The sequence below is a fragment of the Gasterosteus aculeatus genome, chromosome 15 (genome assembly GCF_964276395.1).
Source record: "Gasterosteus aculeatus chromosome 15, fGasAcu3.hap1.1, whole genome shotgun sequence".
Taxonomy (NCBI): domain Eukaryota; kingdom Metazoa; phylum Chordata; class Actinopteri; order Perciformes; family Gasterosteidae; genus Gasterosteus; species Gasterosteus aculeatus.
In genome coordinates, this window is record NC_135703.1 from 2555972 (window position 1) to 2570293 (window position 14322).

At 44.1% G+C, this 14322-nt stretch overlaps 3 protein-coding genes across 5 annotated transcripts; all 3 read right to left on the bottom strand.

Annotated features, from left to right (window-relative positions):
• Nucleotides 1–213: 213 nt before the first annotated feature.
• LOC120832963 (mitochondrial amidoxime-reducing component 1) lies at nt 214–4545 on the bottom strand. 2 transcript variants are annotated; one of them, XM_078089358.1, is made up of 7 exons: nt 3880–4545; nt 1926–2096; nt 1644–1806; nt 1370–1513; nt 1041–1102; nt 751–822; nt 214–529 (listed from the first exon to the last, which is right to left on the bottom strand). In XM_078089358.1, the coding sequence occupies exons 1-7, from the start codon at nt 4122–4124 to the stop codon at nt 403–405; spliced, it is 984 nt and encodes a 327-aa protein (XP_077945484.1). In that variant the 5' UTR covers nt 4125–4545; the 3' UTR covers nt 214–402. The 2 variants fall into 2 exon arrangements, with proteins under 2 accessions (XP_077945484.1, XP_077945485.1); XM_078089359.1 differs by lacking the exon at nt 3880–4545 and adding an exon at nt 3414–3577.
• Nucleotides 4546–5040: 495 nt separating this feature from the next.
• LOC144388393 (mitochondrial amidoxime-reducing component 1-like) lies at nt 5041–9890 on the bottom strand. 2 transcript variants are annotated; one of them, XM_078089360.1, is made up of 7 exons: nt 8707–9890; nt 6753–6923; nt 6471–6633; nt 6197–6340; nt 5868–5929; nt 5578–5649; nt 5041–5356 (listed from the first exon to the last, which is right to left on the bottom strand). In XM_078089360.1, exons 1-7 carry the CDS (start codon nt 8949–8951, stop codon nt 5230–5232), a joined length of 984 nt encoding a protein of 327 aa, XP_077945486.1. In that variant the 5' UTR covers nt 8952–9890; the 3' UTR covers nt 5041–5229. The 2 variants fall into 2 exon arrangements, with proteins under 2 accessions (XP_077945486.1, XP_077945487.1); XM_078089361.1 differs by lacking the exon at nt 8707–9890 and adding an exon at nt 8241–8404.
• On the bottom strand, nt 9866–14127 carry LOC120832964 (mitochondrial amidoxime-reducing component 1). The gene is made up of 7 exons (XM_040199689.2): nt 13651–14127; nt 11949–12119; nt 11304–11466; nt 11030–11173; nt 10695–10756; nt 10405–10476; nt 9866–10185 (listed from the first exon to the last, which is right to left on the bottom strand). Exons 1-7 carry the CDS (start codon nt 13887–13889, stop codon nt 10059–10061), a joined length of 978 nt encoding a protein of 325 aa, XP_040055623.2. The 5' UTR covers nt 13890–14127; the 3' UTR covers nt 9866–10058.
• Between the last annotated feature and the right edge of the window lie 195 nt (nt 14128–14322).

Genomic DNA, 14322 nt, shown 5'->3' on the forward strand with positions numbered 1-14322 from the left:
GCAGACACCAAGACTTAAAACAAGTCCTAATTTTTCTTTTATGTTTGGTAATTATAGATGGTACCATTCCGATGTCCCTTAGTTTGCCTGGAAATTAAGTACCAATGATAAAACCGTTTATCCACAAAAATAGATTCAGCAGAATTCTTGTTTTTAATCAAACCAGAAGTTGTTGTTGCCCAGCAGAGATGCAGGAATAATTTCAGACCGTTCTTATTGTATTAAAGACAGTTTAATCACTTTTGTTAATAGAAGCATGTATTTTCAGGATTTAACGACCAGTGGGAATGTTGTTGGGCCTCCTACGTCATCCATTTATGTGATTTTAGTGTGGACCAACTGGGTGATTATAGCGTAATAATAAGTTTGTTAGGATGCATTTAACTCCCCGACTCAGTTTCATCAACGGTTGATCTTGTACACCACATCTCCGACCTGCAGGATCCCCGTCTTCTTCACGTTGTGCAGCTGTCCGAACAACGGGGAGGATTTGTAGATGTGCCTCTCGGACGGTTTGCACACGCGATAGCTGGGAAGGAATCGCAGACACAAAGTCAATCCGGTGGGAAATATTTGAGTCTTCAGGTCCATTTGGGTCAGTTGTCTTATGAGCCATTGCCGAAGACAAATGCCTAAGTAAACTAAAAAGTGGGTTAAACAGAAATATGTCATGCAATATTTAAATTTGCATGCATTTTTAAAAAAAAAGGTTAAATATGAACCCTTGCTAAATAATAGTTAAAACTTTACCCCTTCAGTGTTTCCAGAGGCTCCTTTCTGGTGTATACACCCGTTTCTGGGTTAACGGTGGTGAGGAGGCACCTGGAAACAACCAACGGTTACAAGTGAGTATGAATGCAGCCTGATGACCACAAATCTCTGCACACTGATCACAAAATAAAGCCTTGTAACGTAAAACAAACAGCAAAAGAGAACAAAAAGAAAACGGCCCCAGTGAAGGTACTTTGGATGAATTGTTTTTGATAAACAAAGCGATTCGGCCTCTGAATAAACTGAGTGTGAAGCAGGAGCCGCGTTACCGTCCACACGACATTGCGCGCTGCAGTCGCACGTTGCCGATCTGGATCTCTTCCCACGAGTCCTGCAAAAAAAAGCCAAGCAGTTGGTTTTGCTTTCTTGGTCAAAATTAGTCAACACCGCTCACACTAAAAAGGTTACGGGATTAGTCAGAAGTGAAAAGGACCAAATGATCATTTAGAAAACCTTGTGTGCTGTAGTGTAGAGAAACCACAGATCTGTCCATCAGAGACCTTTCGTGGTTCAAAGTGAACTTTGCACGATCGCCTTGATAGTTTTTTTATATTTGTTCCTGAAATTGGAGCAACATTTCTAGATGGGAGCGACGCACCTCGTCGAACGCTTCACAGTCACTGACGACAATGCTCGGGCGGAATTGCTCCACCGTGACTTCGTGCTCCAATTTGCTGCTCAGGTCCTTGACAGAAGACTCGGACAGCAGCATCACAGGTCCCATGTCTGCGTAGGCCACCTCCTGCAACGATCACAGATCTCCTGTGTGCAGCAAGGCTTAAAAAGATTTACAAACATACCAAACACCTTACAACATACAGGTAAAGCGCCATTTCACTAAATGAGTCACGCGGAAGTGGGGCCTTGTTTACCTCCGTCGGCGGGGGGAAAGGCTTGCTCTCCTCCGCCTTCCTGCCCTTCATCTGGGGTTCAAAGTGCACCAGGCGAAAGGTGTTCTCCTCCCCCAGGTAGCGGGTGAGCCAGCGAGACGTCTCGTCGCCGCAGTCTCTTCCCTGGATGTCTTCTCCAAACACCCTGCAGGAAAACAACAAAACCAAGCATTCACAGCTCTCAATAGCTAAAAACAAAGCAAACAAGTAAAACAAACAATGGATTCAGTGGGAGACGATTGGCGCTCAAACGTGGCGTGACACCTGCAGCCGGTCACTCTGTTGTCGGCCTGTTTGACGGGGAATCTCAGCTCCTCCATGTCGGGCCCGTTCAGGCACACGCGACCTCCCTCGCAGGTCAGGGACACCAGCACCAGACGGGGCTGCTGTCGGGCCGTCACCATGTGGCCGTCCTCGGTCACCACCAGCCAGTGACTGCGACCAGAAAGCAGAACAGAGACGGGGGTTTCCCCTCAGGCGCACCATTTGGCATCGCTGGTTCGATTCCAGCACCGAGACACCGAACGTGCCCGCCGCGACTCTAGCAGCTTTTCGAAAAAGGGACGTCGCGCGTTGCCATGGCTACGCCGGTGCCGCCGACTCATCCGTAAATGCCAGATTTATATTGACATGTATTTTGATCCACTGGTTAGAAAATGGATCTGAGGAAATAGTGTTTCTGCAAAAGAGACGGCAGAAGTGAGCCTTACGGTTTCATTAAATCTGGCATTTTCTTTTGTACTTTCCTTCTTATGTTATCAAAGTTTGGGCAGTTAAATTAAATATGGGCACAATAAGCATCAGTGTAATCTAGTAAAACATGTAACATTTGGTACATTTAATTTTCAAATAAACTATGATAACATATTGAAAAGTGTTGACATTTCTATTACCAACCTATTAGCCATTTGGCCTGCCTGCAAGACTAAAGATGAAGTTTTTCAAGTAAATAAAAACCAATTTAAAAACACAAAATAATTTAAGTGAAAACAGCAACAGCAAGTTTTTAATGCATTAGATGTAGGGCTGCAACTAACAATTATTTTGATAACCGATTAATCGGTCGATTATTTCTTCGATTAATCGGATTTTTTTTAAAACGGCATTAAAAAGCTTTAATTTCAAACCGTTTATTCTAAAACAGAACCTCAAATTCGTCAGAACTAGTTCTCTATACTACACTCACAAACACACCCTCATGTTCACTTGAAGCATATTCATTAAATTAAATCATTGTAGTGCAGGTTAAGTAAATGCATACAGCTAAAAAACAACCAAGTGCTATGAGATGAATTTAAAATGGCATTTGTAAATAAATGCATTAGAGGCTTCTTAGTTGATTTAATGGATCATGTGTCTCCCTTTACAGGCATAACATCAACTACCGTATAACCCACAGTATATGCGCAAGCGCACTGGACTACCGTATATGACAGCATTAAAAAGTACAACACACACAAATATATTTGTCAACAATAACCGATATGGGACCAAGCACAAAATATCAGACAACACATTGAAAAGTGAATGGTCCAAACGAGGCGACTAAATAAAAACGTGTCTTAGTCTTGCTAACTGCTTTACTGCTGTTATTAGCGAGCTAACGCTAGCTTGATCAGCTGGATGACGAGTAAACAGGAGGCTTGTTACGTCCCTCACGTCAAAACGGGACAACGTGGACCGGGACCCCCACGCTCGCACACCTTAGACGACTAGTCGAACAGACGTCTCTCCCTGCGTCATGTGACTCACAACAACTGCCGGCTGCTCTTTCCTCTACGTCGGCTCGGCGCCTTTATTTCTATTTTTGCTCCGCGCGCATCTCCGCAACTCATCGAGTGACGTAATAATCGCGCGACACAACGAATCGATAATGAAATTCGTTGCCAACGCTTTTAATAATCGATTTTATCGATTTGTTGTTGCAGCCCTAATTAGATGGCCTGGTTGCTGTTTAAGAACCATCTCAACAAAAGTATTAAAGGAAGATACCGCAGAGCCATATAGTATTCTTTGTTTATCCAAAGTTTGCTGGACTAAAAGTACCAAAAGTAATATTCATGACACAGCAGACTGTTTCACTACGGAGCACAAAGTCCCAACTTGGTGCAAACAAATGAGAGCGAGAGGAGAAAGCAGAAGAAGGCGCCCGAGGAGGAGAAGGAGGAGGAGGAGGAGGTGGTGCTGGTGATGATGGAGGAGGAGGTGCAGCTCTCACCGGTCCTGCAGGTCGCCGAGCTTCAGCCCTTTGGGTTGGCACTCCGCCAGCGCCACGGACACGGCTTTGCCGGACTTCAGCGGGTGGATGAGCAGCTTGGACACGACTCCCACGCGCACGGCCTCCTCCGGCTTCTTCCACAGGTACTTGTATCCGAGGCCGACGAGACCCAGAGCCGCCGCCGCCGCGCCGGCGCCCAAGAGAAGGGAAGAAGAAGAAAAAGAAAGTCTCCTGGTCGACTCCATGTTGGACGGGTTGCGACTCCTAAAGCCTCAGAACTCGGAACCGCGACTTAAAAAAAAGACGTTGCGCGCTGTGCGGTCAGGTAGACGTGCGCACCTGCTGCTCCGGGGGGAAACGGCGCGTGGGAGGTCACGTGTGTGCGATTGACGTTTAACTTTTAGGAGTTAAGCAGCTGGATGTGACCCCGCTGCAGCGAAGCCCCGCCCCTTCCGGGGGAACACTGCGACCTTCGGTGGGTCGATACGTGGTGGTCAACTGGGAAAAACAACACAACGTTTGATCCCTTTTTAATCGTTCCTTGAATTATACATAGAAAGTTTGTAAATGTATTATATTATTGAGTTTTATTTTGTGATAAAAATGTTATCGATCAATCAGAGTTCGAGCTGTGGTTCTGCAGAGGGAAGCCAATGATTTATTAAAAGCCACATTTAAAATAAAAAGCTCCACCATGAATCACAACGTAAGAGAATAATAATAAACTTTAAAAATCATAAAATGCATGTTATTTTAAAAGGATTCAAACATTTCTCAACCTAACATTTTTTCAATTTATTTCCTGACATTTATTGAGCCAATAGTTTGGGGATTTTTAAGAAATATATCCATGACATTTTGACCAAAACTACTTGACTTTTGCATTCGATTTTTTTACTTTTGTTCTTCCATGATATTTTTCTACCAAGCATATTTTCTTTTATTCTTGCAGACACCAAGACTTAAAACAAGTCCTAATTTTTCTTTTATGTTTGGTAATTATAGATGGTACCATTCCGATGTCCCTTAGTTTGCCTGGAAATTAAGTACCAATGATAAAACCGTTTATCCACAAAAATAGATTCAGCAGAATTCTTGTTTTTAATCAAACCAGAAGTTGTTGTTGCCCAGCAGAGATGCAGGAATAATTTCAGACCGTTCTTATTGTATTAAAGACAGTTTAATCACTTTTGTTAATAGAAGCATGTATTTTCAGGATTTAACGACCAGTGGGAATGTTGTTGGGCCTCCTACGTCATCCATTTATGTGATTTTAGTGTGGACCAACTGGGTGATTATAGCGTAATAATAAGTTTGTTAGGATGCATTTAACTCCCCGACTCAGTTTCATCAACGGTTGATCTTGTACACCACATCTCCGACCTGCAGGATCCCCGTCTTCTTCACGTTGTGCAGCTGTCCGAACAACGGGGAGGATTTGTAGATGTGCCTCTCGGACGGTTTGCACACGCGATAGCTGGGAAGGAATCGCAGACACAAAGTCAATCCGGTGGGAAATATTTGAGTCTTCAGGTCCATTTGGGTCAGTTGTCTTATGAGCCATTGCCGAAGACAAATGCCTAAGTAAACTAAAAAGTGGGTTAAACAGAAATATGTCATGCAATATTTAAATTTGCATGCATTTTTAAAAAAAAAGGTTAAATATGAACCCTTGCTAAATAATAGTTAAAACTTTACCCCTTCAGTGTTTCCAGAGGCTCCTTTCTGGTGTATACACCCGTTTCTGGGTTAACGGTGGTGAGGAGGCACCTGGAAACAACCAACGGTTACAAGTGAGTATGAATGCAGCCTGATGACCACAAATCTCTGCACACTGATCACAAAATAAAGCCTTGTAACGTAAAACAAACAGCAAAAGAGAACAAAAAGAAAACGGCCCCAGTGAAGGTACTTTGGATGAATTGTTTTTGATAAACAAAGCGATTCGGCCTCTGAATAAACTGAGTGTGAAGCAGGAGCCGCGTTACCGTCCACACGACATTGCGCGCTGCAGTCGCACGTTGCCGATCTGGATCTCTTCCCACGAGTCCTGCAAAAAAAAGCCAAGCAGTTGGTTTTGCTTTCTTGGTCAAAATTAGTCAACACCGCTCACACTAAAAAGGTTACGGGATTAGTCAGAAGTGAAAAGGACCAAATGATCATTTAGAAAACCTTGTGTGCTGTAGTGTAGAGAAACCACAGATCTGTCCATCAGAGACCTTTCGTGGTTCAAAGTGAACTTTGCACGATCGCCTTGATAGTTTTTTTATATTTGTTCCTGAAATTGGAGCAACATTTCTAGATGGGAGCGACGCACCTCGTCGAACGCTTCACAGTCACTGACGACAATGCTCGGGCGGAATTGCTCCACCGTGACTTCGTGCTCCAATTTGCTGCTCAGGTCCTTGACAGAAGACTCGGACAGCAGCATCACAGGTCCCATGTCTGCGTAGGCCACCTCCTGCAACGATCACAGATCTCCTGTGTGCAGCAAGGCTTAAAAAGATTTACAAACATACCAAACACCTTACAACATACAGGTAAAGCGCCATTTCACTAAATGAGTCACGCGGAAGTGGGGCCTTGTTTACCTCCGTCGGCGGGGGGAAAGGCTTGCTCTCCTCCGCCTTCCTGCCCTTCATCTGGGGTTCAAAGTGCACCAGGCGAAAGGTGTTCTCCTCCCCCAGGTAGCGGGTGAGCCAGCGAGACGTCTCGTCGCCGCAGTCTCTTCCCTGGATGTCTTCTCCAAACACCCTGCAGGAAAACAACAAAACCAAGCATTCACAGCTCTCAATAGCTAAAAACAAAGCAAACAAGTAAAACAAACAATGGATTCAGTGGGAGACGATTGGCGCTCAAACGTGGCGTGACACCTGCAGCCGGTCACTCTGTTGTCGGCCTGTTTGACGGGGAATCTCAGCTCCTCCATGTCGGGCCCGTTCAGGCACACGCGACCTCCCTCGCAGGTCAGGGACACCAGCACCAGACGGGGCTGCTGTCGGGCCGTCACCATGTGGCCGTCCTCGGTCACCACCAGCCAGTGACTGCGACCAGAAAGCAGAACAGAGACGGGGGTTTCCCCTCAGGCGCACCATTTGGCATCGCTGGTTCGATTCCAGCACCGAGACACCGAACGTGCCCGCCGCGACTCTAGCAGCTTTTCGAAAAAGGGACGTCGCGCGTTGCCATGGCTACGCCGGTGCCGCCGACTCATCCGTAAATGCCAGATTTATATTGACATGTATTTTGATCCACTGGTTAGAAAATGGATCTGAGGAAATAGTGTTTCTGCAAAAGAGACGGCAGAAGTGAGCCTTACGGTTTCATTAAATCTGGCATTTTCTTTTGTACTTTCCTTCTTATGTTATCAAAGTTTGGGCAGTTAAATTAAATATGGGCACAATAAGCATCAGTGTAATCTAGTAAAACATGTAACATTTGGTACATTTAATTTTCAAATAAACTATGATAACATATTGAAAAGTGTTGACATTTCTATTACCAACCTATTAGCCATTTGGCCTGCCTGCAAGACTAAAGATGAAGTTTTTCAAGTAAATAAAAACCAATTTAAAAACACAAAATAATTTAAGTGAAAACAGCAACAGCAAGTTTTTAATGCATTAGATGTAGGGCTGCAACTAACAATTATTTTGATAACCGATTAATCGGTCGATTATTTCTTCGATTAATCGGATTTTTTTTAAAACGGCATTAAAAAGCTTTAATTTCAAACCGTTTATTCTAAAACAGAACCTCAAATTCGTCAGAACTAGTTCTCTATACTACACTCACAAACACACCCTCATGTTCACTTGAAGCATATTCATTAAATTAAATCATTGTAGTGCAGGTTAAGTAAATGCATACAGCTAAAAAACAACCAAGTGCTATGAGATGAATTTAAAATGGCATTTGTAAATAAATGCATTAGAGGCTTCTTAGTTGATTTAATGGATCATGTGTCTCCCTTTACAGGCATAACATCAACTACCGTATAACCCACAGTATATGCGCAAGCGCACTGGACTACCGTATATGACAGCATTAAAAAGTACAACACACACAAATATATTTGTCAACAATAACCGATATGGGACCAAGCACAAAATATCAGACAACACATTGAAAAGTGAATGGTCCAAACGAGGCGACTAAATAAAAACGTGTCTTAGTCTTGCTAACTGCTTTACTGCTGTTATTAGCGAGCTAACGCTAGCTTGATCAGCTGGATGACGAGTAAACAGGAGGCTTGTTACGTCCCTCACGTCAAAACGGGACAACGTGGACCGGGACCCCCACGCTCGCACACCTTAGACGACTAGTCGAACAGACGTCTCTCCCTGCGTCATGTGACTCACAACAACTGCCGGCTGCTCTTTCCTCTACGTCGGCTCGGCGCCTTTATTTCTATTTTTGCTCCGCGCGCATCTCCGCAACTCATCGAGTGACGTAATAATCGCGCGACACAACGAATCGATAATGAAATTCGTTGCCAACGCTTTTAATAATCGATTTTATCGATTTGTTGTTGCAGCCCTAATTAGATGGCCTGGTTGCTGTTTAAGAACCATCTCAACAAAAGTATTAAAGGAAGATACCGCAGAGCCATATAGTATTCTTTGTTTATCCAAAGTTTGCTGGACTAAAAGTACCAAAAGTAATATTCATGACACAGCAGACTGTTTCACTACGGAGCACAAAGTCCCAACTTGGTGCAAACAAATGAGAGCGAGAGGAGAAAGCAGAAGAAGGCGCCCGAGGAGGAGAAGGAGGAGGAGGAGGAGGTGGTGCTGGTGATGATGGAGGAGGAGGTGCAGCTCTCACCGGTCCTGCAGGTCGCCGAGCTTCAGCCCTTTGGGTTGGCACTCCGCCAGCGCCACGGACACGGCTTTGCCGGACTTCAGCGGGTGGATGAGCAGCTTGGACACGACTCCCACGCGCACGGCCTCCTCCGGCTTCTTCCACAGGTACTTGTATCCGAGGCCGACGAGACCCAGAGCCGCCGCCGCCGCGCCGGCGCCCAAGAGAAGGGAAGAAGAAGAAAAAGAAAGTCTCCTGGTCGACTCCATGCTGGACGGGTTGCGACTCCTAAAGCCTCAGAACTCGGAACCGCGACTTAAAAAAAAGACGTTGCGCGCTGTGCGGTCAGGTAGACGTGCGCACCTGCTGCTCCGGGGGGAAACGGCGCGTGGGAGGTCACGTGTGTGCGATTGACGTTTAACTTTTAGGAGTTAAGCAGCTGGATGTGACCCCGCTGCAGCGAAGCCCCGCCCCTTCCGGGGGAACACTGCGACCTTCGGTGGGTCGATACGTGGTGGTCAACTGGGAAAAACAACACAACGTTTGATCCCTTTTTAATCGTTCCTTGAATTATACATAGAAAGTTTGTAAATGTATTATATTATTGAGTTTTATTTTGTGATAAAAATGTTATCGATCAATCAGAGTTCGAGCTGTGGTTCTGCAGAGGGAAGCCAATGATTTATTAAAAGCCACATTTAAAATAAAAAGCTCCACCATGAATCACAACGTAAGAGAATAATAATAAACTTTAAAAATCATAAAATGCATGTTATTTTAAAAGGATTCAAACATTTCTCAACCTAACATTTTTTCAATTTATTTCCTGACATTTATTGAGCCAATAGTTTGGGGATTTTTAAGAAATATTTTCCATGACATTTTGACCAAAAATACTTGATTTTTGCATTCGATTTTTTTTACTTTTGTTCTTCCATGATATTTTTCTACCAAGCATATTTTCTTTTATTCTTGCAGACACCAAGACTTAAAACAAGTCCTAATTTTTGTTTTATGTTTGGTAATTATAGATGGTACCATTCCGATGTCCCTTAGTTTGCCTGGAAATTAAGTACCAATGATAAAACCGTTTATCCACAAAAATAGATTCAGCAAAATTCTTGTTTTTAATCAAACCAGAAGTTGTTGTTGCCCAGCAGAGATGCAGGAATAATTTCAGACCTTTCTTATTGTATTAAAGACAGTTTAATCACTTTTGTTAATAGAAGCATGCATTTTCAGGATTTAATGACCAGTGGGAATGTTGTTGGGCCTTCTACGTCATCCATTTATGTGATTTTAGTGTGGACCAACTGGGTGATTATAGCGTGATAATAAGTTTGTTAGGATGCATTTAACTCCCCGACTCAGTTTCATCAACGGTTGATCTTGTACACCACATCTCCGACCTGCAGGATCCCCGTCTTCTTCACGTTGTGCAGCTGTCCGAACAACGGGGAGGATTTGTAGATGTGCCTCTCGGATGGTTTGCACACGCGATAGCTGGGAAGGAATCGCAGACACAAAGTCATTCCGGTGGGAAATATTTGAGTCTTCAGGTCCATTTGGGTCAGTTGTCTTATGAGCCATTGCCGAAGACAAATGCCTAAGTAAACTAAAAAGTGGGTTAAACAGAAATATGTCATGCAATATTTAAATTTGCATGCAATTTTAAAAAAATGTTAAAAATGAACCCTTGCTAAATAATAGTTAAAACTTTACCCCTTCAGTGTTTCCAGAGGCTCCTTTCTGGTGTATACACCCGTTTCTGGGTTAATGGTAATGATGCGGCACCTGGAAACAACCAACGGTTACAAGTGAGTATGAATGCAGCCTGATGACCACAAATCTCTGCACACTGATCACAAAATAAAGCCTTGTAACGTAAAACAAACAGCACAAGAGAACAAAAAGAAAACGGCCCCAGTGAAATTACTTTGGATGAATTGTTTTTGATAAACAAAGCGATTCGGCCTCTGAATAAACTGAGTGTGAAGCAGGAGCCGCGTTACCGTCCACACGACATTGCGCGCTGCAGTCGCACGTTGCCGATCTGGATCTCTTCCCACGAGTCCTGCAAAAAAAAGCCAAGCAGTTGGTTTTGCTTTCTTGGTCAAAATTAGTCAACACCGCTCACACTAAAAAGGTTACGGGATTAGTCAGAAGTGAAAAGGACCAAATGATCATTTAGAAAACCTTGTGTGCTGTAGTGTAGAGAAACCACAGATCTGTCCATCAGAGACCTTTCGTGGTTCAAAGTCAACTTTGCACGATCGCCTTGATAGTTTTTTTTAATATACATTTGTTCCTGAAATTGGAGCAACATTTCTAGATGGGAGCGACGCACCTCGTCGAACGCTTCACAGTCACTGACGACAATGTTCGGGCGGAATCGCTCCACCGTGACTTCGTGCTCCAATTTGCTGCTCAGGTCCTTGACAGAAGACTCGGACAGCAGCATCACAGGTCCAATGTCTGTGTAGGCCAGCTCCTGCAACGATCACAGACCTCCTGTGTGCAGCAAGGCTTAAAAAGATTTACAAACATACCAAACACCTTACAACATACAGGTAAAGCGCCATTTCACTAAATGAGTCACGCAGAGACGGGCCCCAGTTTACCTCCGTCGGCGGGGGGAAAGGCTTGCTCTCCTCCGCCTTCCTGCCCTTCATCTGGGGTTCAAAGTGCACCAGGCGAAAGGTGTTCTCCTCCCCCAGGTAGCGGGTGAGCCAGCGAGACGTCTCGTCGCCGCAGTCTCTTCCCTGGATGTCTTTTCCAAACACCCTGCAGGACGACCACAAAACCAAGCATTCACAGCGGTGTGGAAACAGAGTAGTTCTGTGGTTTGAAACAAGTGTCACCGACATCTAAAGTATCTATGATGATGAAGCAAAATGAGTCACAGATTTTATAATCATTTAATCTCAAAGAAAGAAGAGACAAATATTCACTGAGTCTCATGTTTCCATAGGAAACAGACAAAACAAAGACTTTGTACTTTTACAAGACGCAACTGATTTGACTTTTTTTTAAAAGATAAAATAATTCTTGCTTAACAAGAAAATAATCAATAGAATCTTGAGCATACGTTTATCTTCTGTATCCTTTTTAATATTTTTTTAAGTTGACTATTTTTCTTTCTGGTCAAACTGCAGACAAATGTCTCTCCACGCAGTAGATCATCAAATAGTGAAAAACAAAGCAAACAAGTAAAACAAACAATGGATTCAGTGGGAGACAATGGGCGCTCAAACATGGCGTGACACCTGCAGCCGGTCACTCTGTTGTCGGCCTGTTTGATGGGGAATCTCAGCTCCTCCATGTCGGGCCCGTTCAGGCACACGCGACCTCCCTCGCAGGTCAGGGACACCAGCACCAGACGGGGCTGCTGTCGGGCCGTCACCATGTGGCCGTCCTCGGTCACCACCAGCCAGTGACTGCGACCAGAAAGCAGAACAGAGACGGGGGTTTCCCCTCAGGCGCACCATTTGGCATCGCTGGTTCGATTCGAGCAACGAGGCGCCCGCTGCGACTCTAGCAGCGTTTCGAAAAAGGGACGTTGCACGTTGCCATGGCTACGCCGGTGCCGCCGACTCATCTGTAAATGCCAGATATATATTGACATGTATTTTTATCCACTGGTTAGGAAATAGATCTGAGGAAATAGTGTTTTTGCAAAAGAGACGGCAGAAGTGAGCCTTACAGTTTCATTAAATCTGGCATTTTCTTTTGTACTTTCCTTCTTATGTTATCAAAGTTTGGGCAGTTAAATTAAATATGGGCACAATAAGTATCAGTTTAATCTGGTAAAACATGTAATATTTGGTACATTTAATTTCATTCAAATAAACAATGGTAACATATTGAAAAGTGTTGACATTTCAAAATAATTTAAGTAAAAACAGCAACAGCGAGTTTTTAATGCATTAGATGTAGGGCTGCAACTAACGATTATTTTGATAATCGATTAATCGGTCAATTATTTCTTTGATTAATCGATGAATCGGATTTAAAAAGAAACGGCATTAAAAAAACTTTAATTTCTAACCCTTTATTCTAAAACAGAACCTCAAATTTGTCAGAACTAGTTCTCTATACTACACTCACAAACACACCCTCATGTTCACTTGAAGCATATTCATTAAATTATTACCATCATTGTAGTGCAAGTTATGTAAATGCATACAGCTAAAAAACAACCAAGTGCTATGAGATGAATTTAAAATGGCATTTGTAAATAAATGCATTAGAGGCTTCTTAGTTGATTTAATGGACCATGTGTCTCCCTTTACAGGCATAACATCAACTACCGTATAACCCACAGTATATGCGCAAGCGCACTGGACTACCATATATGACAGCATTAAAAAGTACAACACACACACAAATATATTTGTCAACAATAACCGATATGGGACAAAGCACAAAATAACAGACAACACATTGAAAAGTGAATGGTCCAAAAGAGGCGAGTAAATAAAAACGTGTCTTAGTCTTGCTAACTGCTTTACTGCTGTTATTAGCGAGCTTTCCTCTACGTCGGCTCGGCACCTTTATTTTTATTTTTGCTCCGCGCGCATCTCCGCAACTCATTGAGTGACGTAATAATCGCGCGACACAACGATAATGAAAGTCGTTGCCAACGCTTTTAATCGATTTTATCGATTCGTTGTTGCAGCCCTAATTAGATGGCCTGGTTGCTGTTTAAGAACCATCTCAACAAAAGTATTAAAGGAAGATACCGCAGAGCCATATAGTATTCTTTGTTTATCCAAAGTTTGCTGGACTAAAAGTACCAAAAGTAATATTCATGACACAGCAGACTGTTTCACTACGGAGCACAAAGTCCCAACTTGGTGCAAACAAATGAGAGCGAGAGGAGAAAGCAGAAGAAGGCGCCCGAGGAGGAGAAGGAGGAGGAGGAGGAGGTGGTGCTGGTGATGATGGAGGAGGAGGTGCAGCTCTCACCGGTCCTGCAGGTCGCCGAGCTTCAGCCCTTTGGGTTGGCACTCCGCCAGCGCCACGGACACGGCTTTGCCGGACTTCAGCGGGTGGATGAGCAGCTTGGACACGACTCCCACGCGCACGGCCTCCTCCGGCTTCTTCCACAGGTACTTGTATCCGAGGCCGACGAGACCCAGAGCCGCCGCCGCCGCGCCCAGAAGAAGGGAAGAAGAAGAAAAAGAAAGTATCCTGGTCGACTCCATGCTGGACGGGTTGCGACTCCTAAAGCCTCAGAACTCGGAACCGCGACTTAAAAAAAAGACGTTGCGCGCCGTGCGGTCAGGTACACGTGCGCACCTGCTGCTCCGGGGGGAAACGGCGCGTGGGAGGTTACGTGTGTGCGATTGACGTTTAACTTTTAGGAGTTAAGCAGCTGGATGTGACCCCGCCCCTTCCGGGAGAACACTGCGACCTTCGGTGGGTCGATACGTGGTGGTCAACTGGGAAAAAACAACACAACGTTTGATCCCTTTTTAATCGTTCCTTGAATTATACATAGAAAGTTTGTAAATGTATTGTATTATTGAGTTTTATTTTGTGATCGATCAATTGTTCGAGCTGTGGTTCTGCAGAGGGAAGCCAATGGGGAGGTGTCTTAAAAATAAAAATACTGCATATTAACAAATGCACAAGGAC